General features: G+C 42.1%; 1 protein-coding gene across 14 annotated transcripts in view; it reads left to right on the top strand.

The window, feature by feature from the left end:
- Window positions 1-8,355, top strand: part of PHLDB1 (pleckstrin homology like domain family B member 1) — a 283,627-nt gene extending 275,272 nt beyond the window's left edge. For 8 of the 14 annotated variants that reach the window (XM_069741034.1, XM_069741030.1, XM_069741029.1 and 5 more), the window contains 2 exons: window positions 7,861-7,899; window positions 8,090-8,355. In XM_069741034.1, coding sequence (XP_069597135.1) covers window positions 7,861-7,899; window positions 8,090-8,230 — 180 coding nt within the window. In that variant the 3' untranslated portion in view covers window positions 8,231-8,355. The remainder of the gene's footprint in view (window positions 1-7,860; window positions 7,900-8,089) is intronic. The other 6 variants (XM_069741027.1, XM_069741040.1, XM_069741028.1 and 3 more) reach the window with 1 other exon arrangement.
- The last annotated feature ends 4,498 nt before the right edge of the window (window positions 8,356-12,853 follow it).

Here is a 12,853-nt window from a genome sequence, read left to right as displayed (position 1 = left end):
ACCCACGACTCATCGGGAACGAACAACGAATGAATACCCTCTCTTACTGACCTCGGGCTATCGTTATCTGTTTACGTCACATGTCACTATCTCTGCAGCCATTTCGGCTACAAGCCCCAGAGCCTTCTCAATGTTAAGTGCCCAATAAGCACTTTTTATGCTATAGTGGAACTTTTGGGGGAAATAAAGTGAAATAACAGGAAAATAATGTTTCTGCGATACTAACTGTACTTACCAAGATCCCCCAGATGGAATTTCCCCACATAGGACAAATTATAAATATATATATAATATATAAATATATATATATATATATATATATATATATATATATATATATATATATATATATACATACATACACAATGCAGACAATAACTCCGCTTTAATATGGTGCCATACAGAAAAAACTAACGAAAAAAAATCTGTTAACCGCACATGCATAGAAACATTTGATAGTCTTGTCCCCTTATGGCTAAAAATATCGTGGTCGTCAAGTGGCTAGGTTACATTTTACTGACTAGCTCTGTTATAAATTACTTTTTTATTCATTTTTTACTTGATATGATATGGAAATTGGCTCTCATCCAGAGGGAAGGAAGATGTCTCCAGTGTCATCTACTGGAGATTGTCCAAACCTTTAATAAGTGTTGGTACATGACTAAGGATATACTGTAAACTAAGCTAGAAAGATGTCTGTTGTGAATTCTGTGGCAGAGCTCCCTCCTGTGGTCACAAGTGGTACTTCTGCTGATTCTCTCTGTGAGCTTCCGTTGGTGGAGGAAAGTGGTACTGCGGCTTCTGAGTTTCCTTCCTCAGGTGATGTGGTGAAGTCGTTAGGTGCTGCTCTATTTAACTCCACCTAGTGCTTTGATCCTGGCCTCCAGTCAATGTTCTAGTATTGGACCTGTTTCCTCCTGGATCATTCCTGTGGCCTGCTGCTCTGCATAGCTAAGTTCCGCTTTGCTATTTTGTTTGCTGTTTTTTTTCTGTCCAGCTTGTCTATTTGTTTTTTCCTGCTTGCTGGAAGCTCTAGGACGCAGAGGGTGTACCTCCGTGCCGTTAGTTCGGTACGGAGGGTCTTTTTGCCCCCTTTGCGTGGTTTTTGTAGGGTTTTGTGTTGACCGCAAAGTTATCTTTCCTATCCTCGCTCTGTTCAGAAAGTCGGGCCTCACTTTGCTAAATCTATTTCATCTCTACGTTTGTCTTTTCATCTTAACTCACAGTCATTATATGTGGGGGCTGCCTTTTCCTTTGGGGTATTTCTCTGAGGCAAGGTAGGCTTATTTTCTATCTTCAGGCTAGCTAGTTTCTCAGGCTGTGCCGAGTTGAATAGGGAGCGTTAGGCGCAATCCACGGCTGCCTCTAGTGTGGTTGGAGAGGATTAGGGATTGCGGTCAGCAGAGTTCCCACGTCTCAGAGCTCGTTCTATGTTTTTGGGTTATTGTCAGGTCACTGTATGTGCTCTGACCTCTATGTCCATTGTGGTACTGAATTACCTTATCATAACAGATGTCCAAAAGCAAGTTATAGCAGTTGCAGACAGCAGTTCTAGGCCAGTGCCCCTTCTGTGCATATCTCGGGACTAGCTTGCATGAGCGAAGGGCCTTTGATGTTTGTCTATTGGGTTAGTGCGACCCCTTCTTCCAAGGAACACTCATTTCCTGATAGTTGCTTCCAATCACCAGATGAATGAACAAACGCTTGTTCGTCAAGTGAAATGATTTTTAAGCTGACTTAAACATTGCTCCTCAGCAGCACTCATCTGTCACAAGTGTCACCGATCAGCAAACAAGTCGCCAATCAGCGTTGTTCAATGCCTAAAGTCAGGTGGTGAAAACCCTGTGCTTATAGACACCACAGAGGCAGCTTTATTTCTTCAGGAGGAAAACCAATTTGCTTATCTTTTCTTCCACAGGAGCATTGTTTAGTCTCAAGTAGATGAAACTGGCACCAAACTTGGGGCATTTCAGCCCACAGAATGCTTTACACTTTTCCTTCAAAGTAGCTGTATGAAATGTTGTATTTTGCAGTGTGAGCTGTAGTTTTTATAGCAGCCGTATTAATTACATACAGTTAGGTCCGGAAATATTTGGACGTGAGCGAATCTCCACGATTTGGGTTCTGCAGGCCACAACAACTGAGAAGCAATTGAAGTGGAGACTTTCAGGTTTAAGTAAAGGAGTTAACCAAAAATATCCTGTGAAAGGTTTAGGCATTGCAGCCATTTTTCTACAAAGCCTCTTCATTTCATGAGCTCAAAAGTAATTGGCCAATTAACTTTACCATAAATAAAATGTTCATTTTTACTACTTTGAAGAGAATCCTTTGCAGGCAATGACATCCTGAAGTCTGGAAACCATGCACGTCGCTAAACACTGGAATTCCTCCCTTGTGATGCTTTGCCAGGGCTTTACTGCACCTGACTTCTGGCGTTTCTTGTTTGTGGGTCTTCCTGCTTTAACTTTTCTTAGATACTGAAACACCTACTTCTTGGAGACTGTTTTTCACTTGGTTGGATGTTGTGATGGGGTTTTTCATCACTGTGGGAAGTATTCTGTGATCATCCAACACTGTGTCTTTTGTGGATGTTCAGGCCTTTTTGAGTTCCCAAGCTCACTAGTTTGCTCGTCTTCTTCTTTTTTTTTTTTTTTTTTTTGCAGAATGTACCATACTGTTGATTTGGCCCTTGTAACATTTCTGCTCTCTCTGTGATGGATTACTTTTATGGTCTGTTTCTCTTCCATTGAGAGCTCCTTTGATCACAGCAACAGTTTCCATATGCAAATACTACACCTGGAATCGGCTCCAGACCTTTTACCTGCTTAAAGGTACCTTCACACTGAGCAACTTTAGAATGAGAACGACAGCGATCCGTGACGTTGCAGCGTCCTGGATAGCGATCTCGTTGTGTTTGACACGCAGCAGCGATCTGGATCCCGCTGTGCCATCGCTGGTTGGAGCTAGAAGTCCGGAACTTTATTTGGTCGTCAGGTCGGCGTTTATCGTCATGTTTGACAGCAAAAGCAACGATGCCAGCAATGGTTTTTCATGGAGCGAGCAACCAGCGAGAACGATAAGTACGTCACTGGATCGCTCCTGCATCGTTCTGCTGCTGCCGTGTTTGACGTCTTCTAGCGACCTAAACAGCGACGCTGCAGCGATCGGCTCGTTGTTTATATCGCTGCAGCGTACCTTAAGTGTTGATAGATTAATGGGTTGCATGGGCTATTGCCTCATTAAAGAGCTTTTGAAATAATTGTCCAATTACTTTCACTTCCGTTAAAAAGAGGAAGCTACATATTAAAAAGCTGTAATTCCTAAACCTTTTCTCCAATTAGGATGTGAATACCCTCAAATTAAGGCCACGTTCACATGCTCAGTATTTCGTCAATATTTTGCATGAGTATTTGTAGCCAAAACCAGGAGTGGAACAATCAGAGGAAAAGTATAATAGAGACATCTGCACCACTTCTGTATTTATCACCCACTCCTGGTTCTGGATTACAGATACTGAGGTAAAATCCTGGTAAAACCAGGAGTAGGTGATAAATCCAGAAGTGGTGACGTGTTTCTATTATACTTTCCCTCTGATTGTGCCACTCCTGGCTTTAGCTTATAAATACTGAGGTAAAATACTGATCAAATACTGAGTGTATGAACATGGCTAAACACTGAGAGTCTGCACTTTAAGCCCATATTGATTATATATCTGTACCTTGAATATGTTTTGGTAAACAGCTAAAATGCCAAAACTTGTGTCAGTGTCCAAATACTTCTGGAGCTAGCTGTACAATGTGCTGAGTGTGTTATACTAATATGTAAACTTCTACTTTACAGTCAAGATGATGTCAAAACTAGTGTTTAATACGCGTTTATCTGTAGTATTAACACAAATATAGGTCTCCAATAGTGATGAGCGAATATACTCGTTACTCGAGATTTCTTGAGCACGCTCGGGGGTCCTCTGAGTATTTTTTAGTGCTCGGAGATTTACTGTATTTTCTGGCGTATAAGACTACTTTTTAACCCCTGAAAATTCTCTCAAAAGTCGGGTGTCGTCTTATACGCCAGGTGTCGTCTCATAGGGCAGATGCGGAGTAATCTGCGGTCGCCGCATATTGTGGGGGGAGCGACCCCAATGACAAGGAGAGGGGGCACCTCACCGGGAAGGTGTAAGTGGAGCAGAGAAGGAGATAATAGGATACAAGGGCGAGCCAGATGAGTGAAAGAGGAGTGTTTTTCTAGGCACAGCATCGCTCTCTCTCTTTTTTGCATAACCCTGGCATCCCAGACGCTGACAGTTAGCTTCACTTACACCTTCCTGGTGAGGCGCTCCCTCACCTCGTCATCGGGACCACTTCCCCCCACTATATACGTCGACCGCAGATTGCTTCGCACCCACCCTATAAGACGACACCCGGCATATAAGACAACCCCCGACTTTTGAGAAGATTTTATATTTTAACTGGAAAAGTTGGGGGTCGTCTTATACACCCAGTCGTCTTATACGCCGGAAAATACGGTAGTTTTTATTACCTCAGCTGAATGATTTACATCTGTTAGCCAGCATAAGTACATGTGGGGATTCCCTAGCAACCAGGCAACCCCCACATGTACTTATGCTGGCTAACAGATGTAAATCATTCAGCTGCGGCAATAAAAACTAAATCTCCGAGCACTAAAAAATACTCGGAGATCACCCAAGCATGCTTGAGAAATTTCGAGCAACGAGTATATTCGCACATCACTAGTCTCCAACATACGTGTGTTTGTATGCGTATATACTGTAACTTTGCTCAATATAAACTTATTTTATAAATTATATATATATATATATATATGTATATATATATATATATATATATATATATATATATATATATATATATATATATACATATATATATATATATATATATATATATATATCAGCAGTACAATACCCATATTATTTTTATACTGCAGTTGACCTACTTGTATGGAGACTCGTTTTTTGGGGGGATTGAGTAATTTGGTCCATTTTTTGGCACATAGGACTTTTTGTCACTTCATATTACTGCTTTTGATGAGAGTTGAGGTCCATATGCACAGATATTGCTTCTCTGTACATGACACATCTGATACAGTATACCACCATTTTTTTTTTTAGTTTGTTCTAACAAAATTGGAGGCATGAAGAGGTACAGTAGAGGGACCCTGTGCCAGAATGGGAACCCTGTGCCAGAATGGGAACCCTGCTAAAGCTTCATACTAAATACAAGGTCAATACAGCCATGTGCCCGAGAATAAGTAATGTTCTATAAAGCAGTCAGCCTTATACACAGTGACTGCGGGCTGTGTACTAATGATTCTGTACCTACATATACATGTCAGTTCATGTTGATTCATATTTAACTGGGCATTATTAGTGTAGGAAAATGCCATATATTTGCCCTGCAGAATTAGTGTCTGCATTTTCTTGCGGAGGGTAGCCGCTTGTTCACAGGATGCCTTCACTTGCTGTGTACCAGTGTGAATTTGTCTCCTATACCCCTATTATTATATTCTGCATCTGGCTGAACAGAATATATGTAAAGGCCAGGTAGATATCCTGAAAGTCCTTGGATGTAATCCTTTCATCAGAAATCTTGAAAACTGAATATTGCCTTTACTCTTGTATGAACGTTCACCATGTGAAGGCCTGATTTCCTGGTTCCAGGAGGTAGAGGTCGGCAGAGTGAAACCCGCTGTTAGTCCAATTGTTTGACATTGCCTCTTGTCTGAATGAACATTTTTAAGATGCAATGTCACATGTGTGAGTCTGCTGTCATTGATCATCAGACTAGATGTGGGTGTGTTGTTTTGGTGACTGTCACAAGTGGAGTCATTTATGAACCAGACCCTGATGACATTCCTACCTTATTGTTAGAAAAATCTCTAACATTTCATTTGTAGGGTGCACATTTAGCAGGGGCAATAATGCAATTCTCTTTAGATTGTGGTTGGTTGTATTTACTAGTAGGCACACAGGTTACTTTACCAACGTTTACTGATAATTATGGTTGGGTAGACATAGAAGTGAAGATAACGACAGAGAAGACCCTGGTGGACCTATCTAGGCATGGACAAGATCGATCTTCCTACAGATCGTTCATCCATCAGGTCGCTATTGCTCGAGATCAAGCCGAAGGCCATTAAAAAGAGCACAACAATGCCTAGAAGTCAGTAAATTTTATGGATTTTTTTCTGTTATTCAGTCCTTCCATATCTACCGTGTCTTTTGGACTATAAGATGCAGCGGACCATAAGGCGCACTCCACATTTTGGGGTGGAAAATAGCAGAAAAAAGATTTTTATAAGATGGGGGTCCGTCTTATTGTCGAAATTTTAAGGTATCTTGCCTGAGAGCCGGCGGTGGTACAGTGGGGTCACAGAAGTCATGGTCTCTTCCTGAGGAAGCCGGCGTCGGCAGAAATAGGGCAATGCTGCAGTCTCGGGGTGCGATACTGCTGGCCCGGTGTCGGCGGTGAGGCAGAGCTGGAACAGGGTCCCATCCTCTAGATGCCGATGACAGCAGAGGTGTTGCGATGCGGCGGCGGGTGGCCCGGCGTGCACCTGAGCAGGGTCCATTTTTCAGGATGCTTGCGGCAGAAATGTGGGGCGCTGCGGCCTGGTGTCCACGGTGAGCAGAGTGCATCACCGGTTTCCCTGCGGCCATCTTCCTGATGCCGTGGGCCGCCGGAGGCTTCAGGAAAATGGCCACTGGAGGCCGCGTGTGCACAGATTGAGATCTCAGCAGCCATTTTCCTGAAGCCGGGTGCCGCTGAGATTTTAATCTGCGCACATGCGGCTTTCGGAGGCCATATTCCTGAAGCTTCCGGTGGCCCACAAATTAACCTACCCTTAAAATTATAGACTGTTCATGTCTTTGTCAATGGGCAATCTTACAAAATCAGCAAGGGATCAAATACTTATTTCCTGCACTGTATCTTCATTACTGGCTTTGAAATGACTTGGGCTCATTTGATGATGTGAAGTATTATTACAGTTACATAGTGAATACGGTTGAAAAAAGACTAAAGATCATCAAGTTCAACCGAGTGATGGGAAATAATAAAGGGACGGCATATAGGTACAATCATAATGCATGATCCAGTCCACCCAACAGTTCTTCTGCCCCTCCTTACTCCAATTGTCAATCCATTGGACCAAACATTCAGAACTTTACACATTTACATAATTATTTGTGATTTTTTTTCTTCTAAGAAAATAAGATCTAAGGCCTCTTTTGAAACCATGAATGGTTCCCACTGTGACCAGCTCCTGATGTAGACTCTTCCACAGAATGGTTCTCCTGGTAAAGAAGGCCGGTCTCCTCTGGAGATTGAACCTTTCTTTCTCCATCTCGAGATGGCTTTTGACAATAATTCTTGCAGGAACCATTTATGTGCTTGTACAGATTAATCTTCTGCCCCATTATCCATCTAGTAGTAAATGCAAACTGCACATATCAGCATGTACAGCAGCGTTACCTGTACCCGGTGTTGTTGAGTTATACCTGACACCTGTCCATCTGGGCACCAGCAGAGCATGTATGGTTTACTGGGCACTATACCAGCTAACACACGCATCATGAATTCTGCATGTACTGACTGCACTGGGTGTGAGTAACACGAGCACGGTGTATGACGCGGGCCGAGCACGGTGTATGACGCGGGCCCAGCACGGCGTATGATGCGGGCCCAGCCCAGGATGGTTGCATTGTGCTCTGTAGCTTGCATACAGAGGACGTTTCCATGCATTCAGCCTGGTGTGTGACTGTGAAGCATTGGCTCCATACCATTTCTGTGCACTGAACTCCTCTCTTGTCCTCTGTAGCAGATATCCGATTTTCTCTCTGTACCCCTGTTGAAGGAGGTGGGTGCGAGTGTGTTCACCGTGTTCTTTGTAGCTTACTGATTCACATTTACAGCTGGATTCTTGTGCAGAACCTTCTATTTCTATTATTACTATTTTTACCATTAACAAAATTTGTTTTCTCAAGAAAGAAAAGGTTACAATTTAACACCATAAAATGTAATACGTGTCATTTTTGTTTTTCTTTCAGAGTCCAAACCCTGCTTTAACCTTTTGTGTCAAAACTCATGATCGCCTATATTACATGGTGGCTCCTTCACCGGAGGCCATGCGGATTTGGATGGATGTCATTGTGACGGGAGCGGAGGGGTACACACAATTCATGAACTAATTCAGAGAACAGCTGCAGCCTCATTACTGTTACGCTTCTCAGGAACCACAGTGGAATTGAGAAAAAAAGTATACCATGTATTGTATTATTAAATGGACTATATATAATAAAACGATTACTTTTTATTGGTTTGTACATTCTTAAAGTAAGGTATTATCCATGTTGTCATAGATCAGGTTGTATCGTCTCACAGCTTGTCTGGAGAATTGTGTGCAGGTGCAGATATATATATATATATATATATATATATATATATATATATATATAATGTATATCTATCTCACAAATGGAAATCTGTTGAGCAAATTTCACAAGACGATGCCAGATTGGCTTTCAGACATGGAACGTTGCAGAGACCTGAGCACAATATACGTGTTACTATTGTATATGATGATCCCGGATGTGTTGATTTTCTGATAATGAAGTGTTCTTTTTGTGAACTCCATCTCACCGTGGAGTAACGTGGAATCTAGAAATGTATCCCATGTAATATGTAAATGGAAAACTGTTCGTGATCACTTGTATGTGCTAGGATGTGCCAAGGACAGAACGGATGGGCATCTTTCTGTAGACGGTAAAGATCCCTATGGATGTGCCTCTCCGCTGTAAACGGGCAACAAAGCGAGCTCTTGTATTGGCTCTGTGGTCCGTTTATACACACTTTGCCATTCTACTTATTTCAGTTTTTGCCATTTGTTATTATGAAATGAAAAGCAGGGTACAAATATAATGATGTGCCTTCAAGGTAGCAAGGGCAAAAGCCTCAATCAGGACGTGACGGTACCAGCGCTATTCTGTTTCCGTATCCGTGCAGCTGTAGACTATGTGGTTACTTTTCAGTTGGTTTTATTAATAGAAAAATAGATATTTTTTTTTTGTTTGTTTTTTAGGCTTGTACCAATTTAAAGATCTGAATGGGGTTAAAATGCCGTTTTATATCTGTATATTTTTAATACCTAATTATTTTTTAATCTGAATTCCTGTGTTACAGTAATACAGTCTCTTATGTGACAAGCAGACCATGTGGATGACTCATGGCAGCAACAGATGCATATATAAATATATATATTATATTATTACCAAGGACACCTTTTGTTGTGTTAATCCTTTATACCACTTGTGCCTTTATCTTGTATTCAGTTAAACAGAAACCTTTCAATGTACTTTGCATATGTAGCATCCAAATCACTAATCAGCTGAAAGGGAACCGCTCGCCAGGCTTTTCTGCCCTTTCTGAGGATAGCCTAAAGTTGTGCCACACAGCCTGATCCCAGCGCTGGGAGCTTTACAATACTCAGTGGGTGATATGAAGTCCCGGATTATCTCCTGCTGCACTAGTCCAGACCTCCCCATTAGGGCTCATTCACACGTCAGTCGGTCTGATCAGAGTTTGATCCTAGTGTCAGCTATTTTTATAGTATGTGAAGAAATTAAAAAAGAAAAAAAAAAGTTTCTCCATTCTGTCAGTTCATGAAAATTGGACTGTACTCTAATGTCATCTGAGTGCAGTCCAAGTTTTTTTCATGGGTCCATTGACTTGCATTGATAATGTTGATCTGACCCTCACATGTCAATGCAATTTTCTTTTTGTGAAGAATCACAGACATGTCAATGGCTGCACAGACTATCACAGGTATGATTGCAATCTGTGAACATCAGATGGTGCTTGTACATGAAAATCGGACGTCTGAGTGAGCTCTTGGGGGTGTGCACTGTGCAGTCCCCAATATCTGAATTTTTTCCCTGTGCAAAGTATAGGAAGGAAGTTGTCAATCAGCAGCGGGAGGCTGGTGGAGTCACACATTGCTCGGCCCCCTCTGGATTTGTGAATAGTACCGCGTTACTGCTTTCTGCCGCCCTCAGATAAGGCAGTGTAACCTGGGACAGATTTATTTATCGAGCAAGGCAATATTGCTTTTTTTGCTTCCTTTTTGTTTGTTTTTTTCTGGTTAGTGTTGGCTCCCTGGTGGGCCAGAGTGATCACAGAATGTCGGTACGCAGTATGATGTGTATCGGAGGATGGACATGTGAACACCTGTATCATATTGACAAGTCATCTGGAATCCTTGTATCCCATATTTATGCCCCGTCCTAATCATATCACATTTATTCCTAAATAAAGGGAGGTGACCAAAAGTCTATTGTGATTCGTCATTTTTCTAAGTGCTAAAAGCAGTTAGCATGTTGTCGCCTTGCTCTTGTGTGTGTCGTCCACTGTGCCCCATTAACCCCGCATTGTAGAGTTTGATAAATGGAGCAGTGGGCAGTGCTAGTATTCCTAATAAACGATGGACCCCCATTTATAGGCCAGTGGGGTGTATCGTGTAGCTAATCCAACATTGCACTGCAAAAAGAAAGCTGCATGGCAGGTGTGAGCAGGGCAGAAAATGTTGCCACGACCTGGCGGTGCGGCCGACTGCAGCGTGCAAGCAAATTCCCACCAACAAATTGCTAGCACATGATGGAATAAAGCCTATTTACCACCATATTTACCTGCCTTATGTCCACACTGACAATATTATCGCCTTCTTCTTCAATCCTTTACAGACAAGGACATTTTTTGTTTTTACATTCACCCTCTTTTAAGAGCCATTACTTTTTTATTTTTTCCCGTGCACATAGATGTGCAAGCTTGTTTTTGTGGAACAAATAGCAGTTTTATATGGCACCATTCATTTTGCCATTTAATGTATTGTAATACTGGAAAACAATCGAAGGGTGAAAAAATGCAATTCGCCATTGTCTTTTAGGATTTGTTTTTACAGTGTTCATTCTGCTGTAAGGGACCTGGTAACATGATTGTCCAAGTCAGTCCCATTACATCAGGACCAAGCAGGCATCAACTTTTGTTTCTCCGTTTAAAGAAAAACAAAGTAGTTATCCTCTTAAAGGGACACTGTCACCTGGATTTGGAGGGAACAATCTTCAGCCATGGAGGCGGGGTTTTTGGGTGTTTGATTCACCCTTTCCTTACCCGCTGGCTGCAATATTAGATTGAAGTTCATTCTCTGTCCTCCGTAGTACACACCTGCGCAAGGAAAGATTGCCTTGTGCAGGCATGTACTATGGAGGACAGAGAATGAACTTCAATCCAATATTGCAGCCAGCGGGTAAGGAAAGGGTGAATCAAAAACCCCGCCTCCATGGCTGAAGATTGTTCCCTCCAAATTCAGGTGACAGTCCCTTTAACATATAGAAGTTATTCTATTATATGGCACTGCGTACTGTAGCAGAGCCGGGTAAGATTTTATTTATATGCTCCTACCTAACTTTTTACTAGAACAAAAGCCTATGTTCACTAGGTGTGTCAGTCTGCTGGATGGAACCGTGTCGAAGGCGACTGCTGGTGAGTAACCTGATTGGAGGCTGCATGGGTCAGCTAGGAAAGCTGAGCAGTCTGTGTGATGGAGCTGCAGAGGACCATGTGGAAGGTGCAGCCTGTTCACTTCTGTTTGATGTTAGGAGCTTCTTGAGGCTGAAGGGGATATGGATACTGGTGGGATTGTGCTTCTGTGTATGAGGTTTGGAGTCCATTATGGGAGAATGAACTGCAACCTGTTGGATGAGCCCACACTGACATGTGCCCTGCTAAATGAACTGTCTTTTTTTTCTGTTTTGTGCCCAGAAGAGGCTGTGTTTGGTTTTGAATTCCTTGGAGTTTTATGAAAGCTATAAAACGGCACCTCTTTAGACTAAACCACATTGCCTGTGTGAACAGTACCTAATGCCTACCTGAGAACGTGAATCCATACAGTACTTACAATTGCTCGTTTTGCCTTTCTACCCAGCTAATTCTTCTGTTTTCTCTGCTCTATATAGGAACAGGAAGTCTATTGTCCCTGCATTTATCATTCCCCTCTTCAATTCCTGACTCAGCTGCTCCCTCCTCCTCCCTGCCAGGGAGTTTTGCAGTGACTCAGGAGTCATACAGAGAAAATGGACCTCCAGTTTCTACATAGAGCTTAGGACTGAGTTTGTCAGTTATTAATCACGTGATGTCATAGATATAATGGAAAAGGGTAGAATTAGCTGGGTAGAAAGGCAAAATGAGCAATTGTAAGTACACAGTGCTATATAATATTAAGATTGCAATATAGTTAGGGTATGTGCACACGATGCAGAAAACGCTGCGGATCTGCAGGGTTTCTGCAGCTCGGATCCGCAGCAGTTTCCCATGAGTTTACAGTACAATGTAAACCTATGGGAAACAAAAAGCGCTGTGCACATGCGGAAAAAAACGTGCGGAAACGCAGCGGTTTACATTCCGCGCATGTCACTTCTTTCTGCGGATTCCGCAACGGTTTTACAGCTGCTCCCATAGAAAACCGCAGTTGTAAAACCACAGTGAAATCCGCAGAAAAACCGCGGTAAATCCGTGATAAATCTGCAGCAAAAACGCAGTGTTTTTGCCCTGCAGATTTATCAAATCTGCTGCGGAAAAATCCGCAGTGGACAAGAATATGTGTACACATAGCCTTAGAGGATAAAAAAAAAATCTATTAAAAAAAAAACCAAAACTTTATTTTTTTGCTTTTTGTCGCTATTTTCAGACACCTGTCACATTTTTATTTTTCTGTTGACTGTACAGATTGAGGGCTTTCCTTTTGCACGGTGATTTGTCAT

The sequence above is a fragment of the Ranitomeya imitator genome, chromosome 10 (assembly GCF_032444005.1).
Source record: "Ranitomeya imitator isolate aRanImi1 chromosome 10, aRanImi1.pri, whole genome shotgun sequence".
NCBI classification, from domain to species: domain Eukaryota; kingdom Metazoa; phylum Chordata; class Amphibia; order Anura; family Dendrobatidae; genus Ranitomeya; species Ranitomeya imitator.
This window is presented reverse-complemented; position numbering and strand designations above follow the sequence as displayed.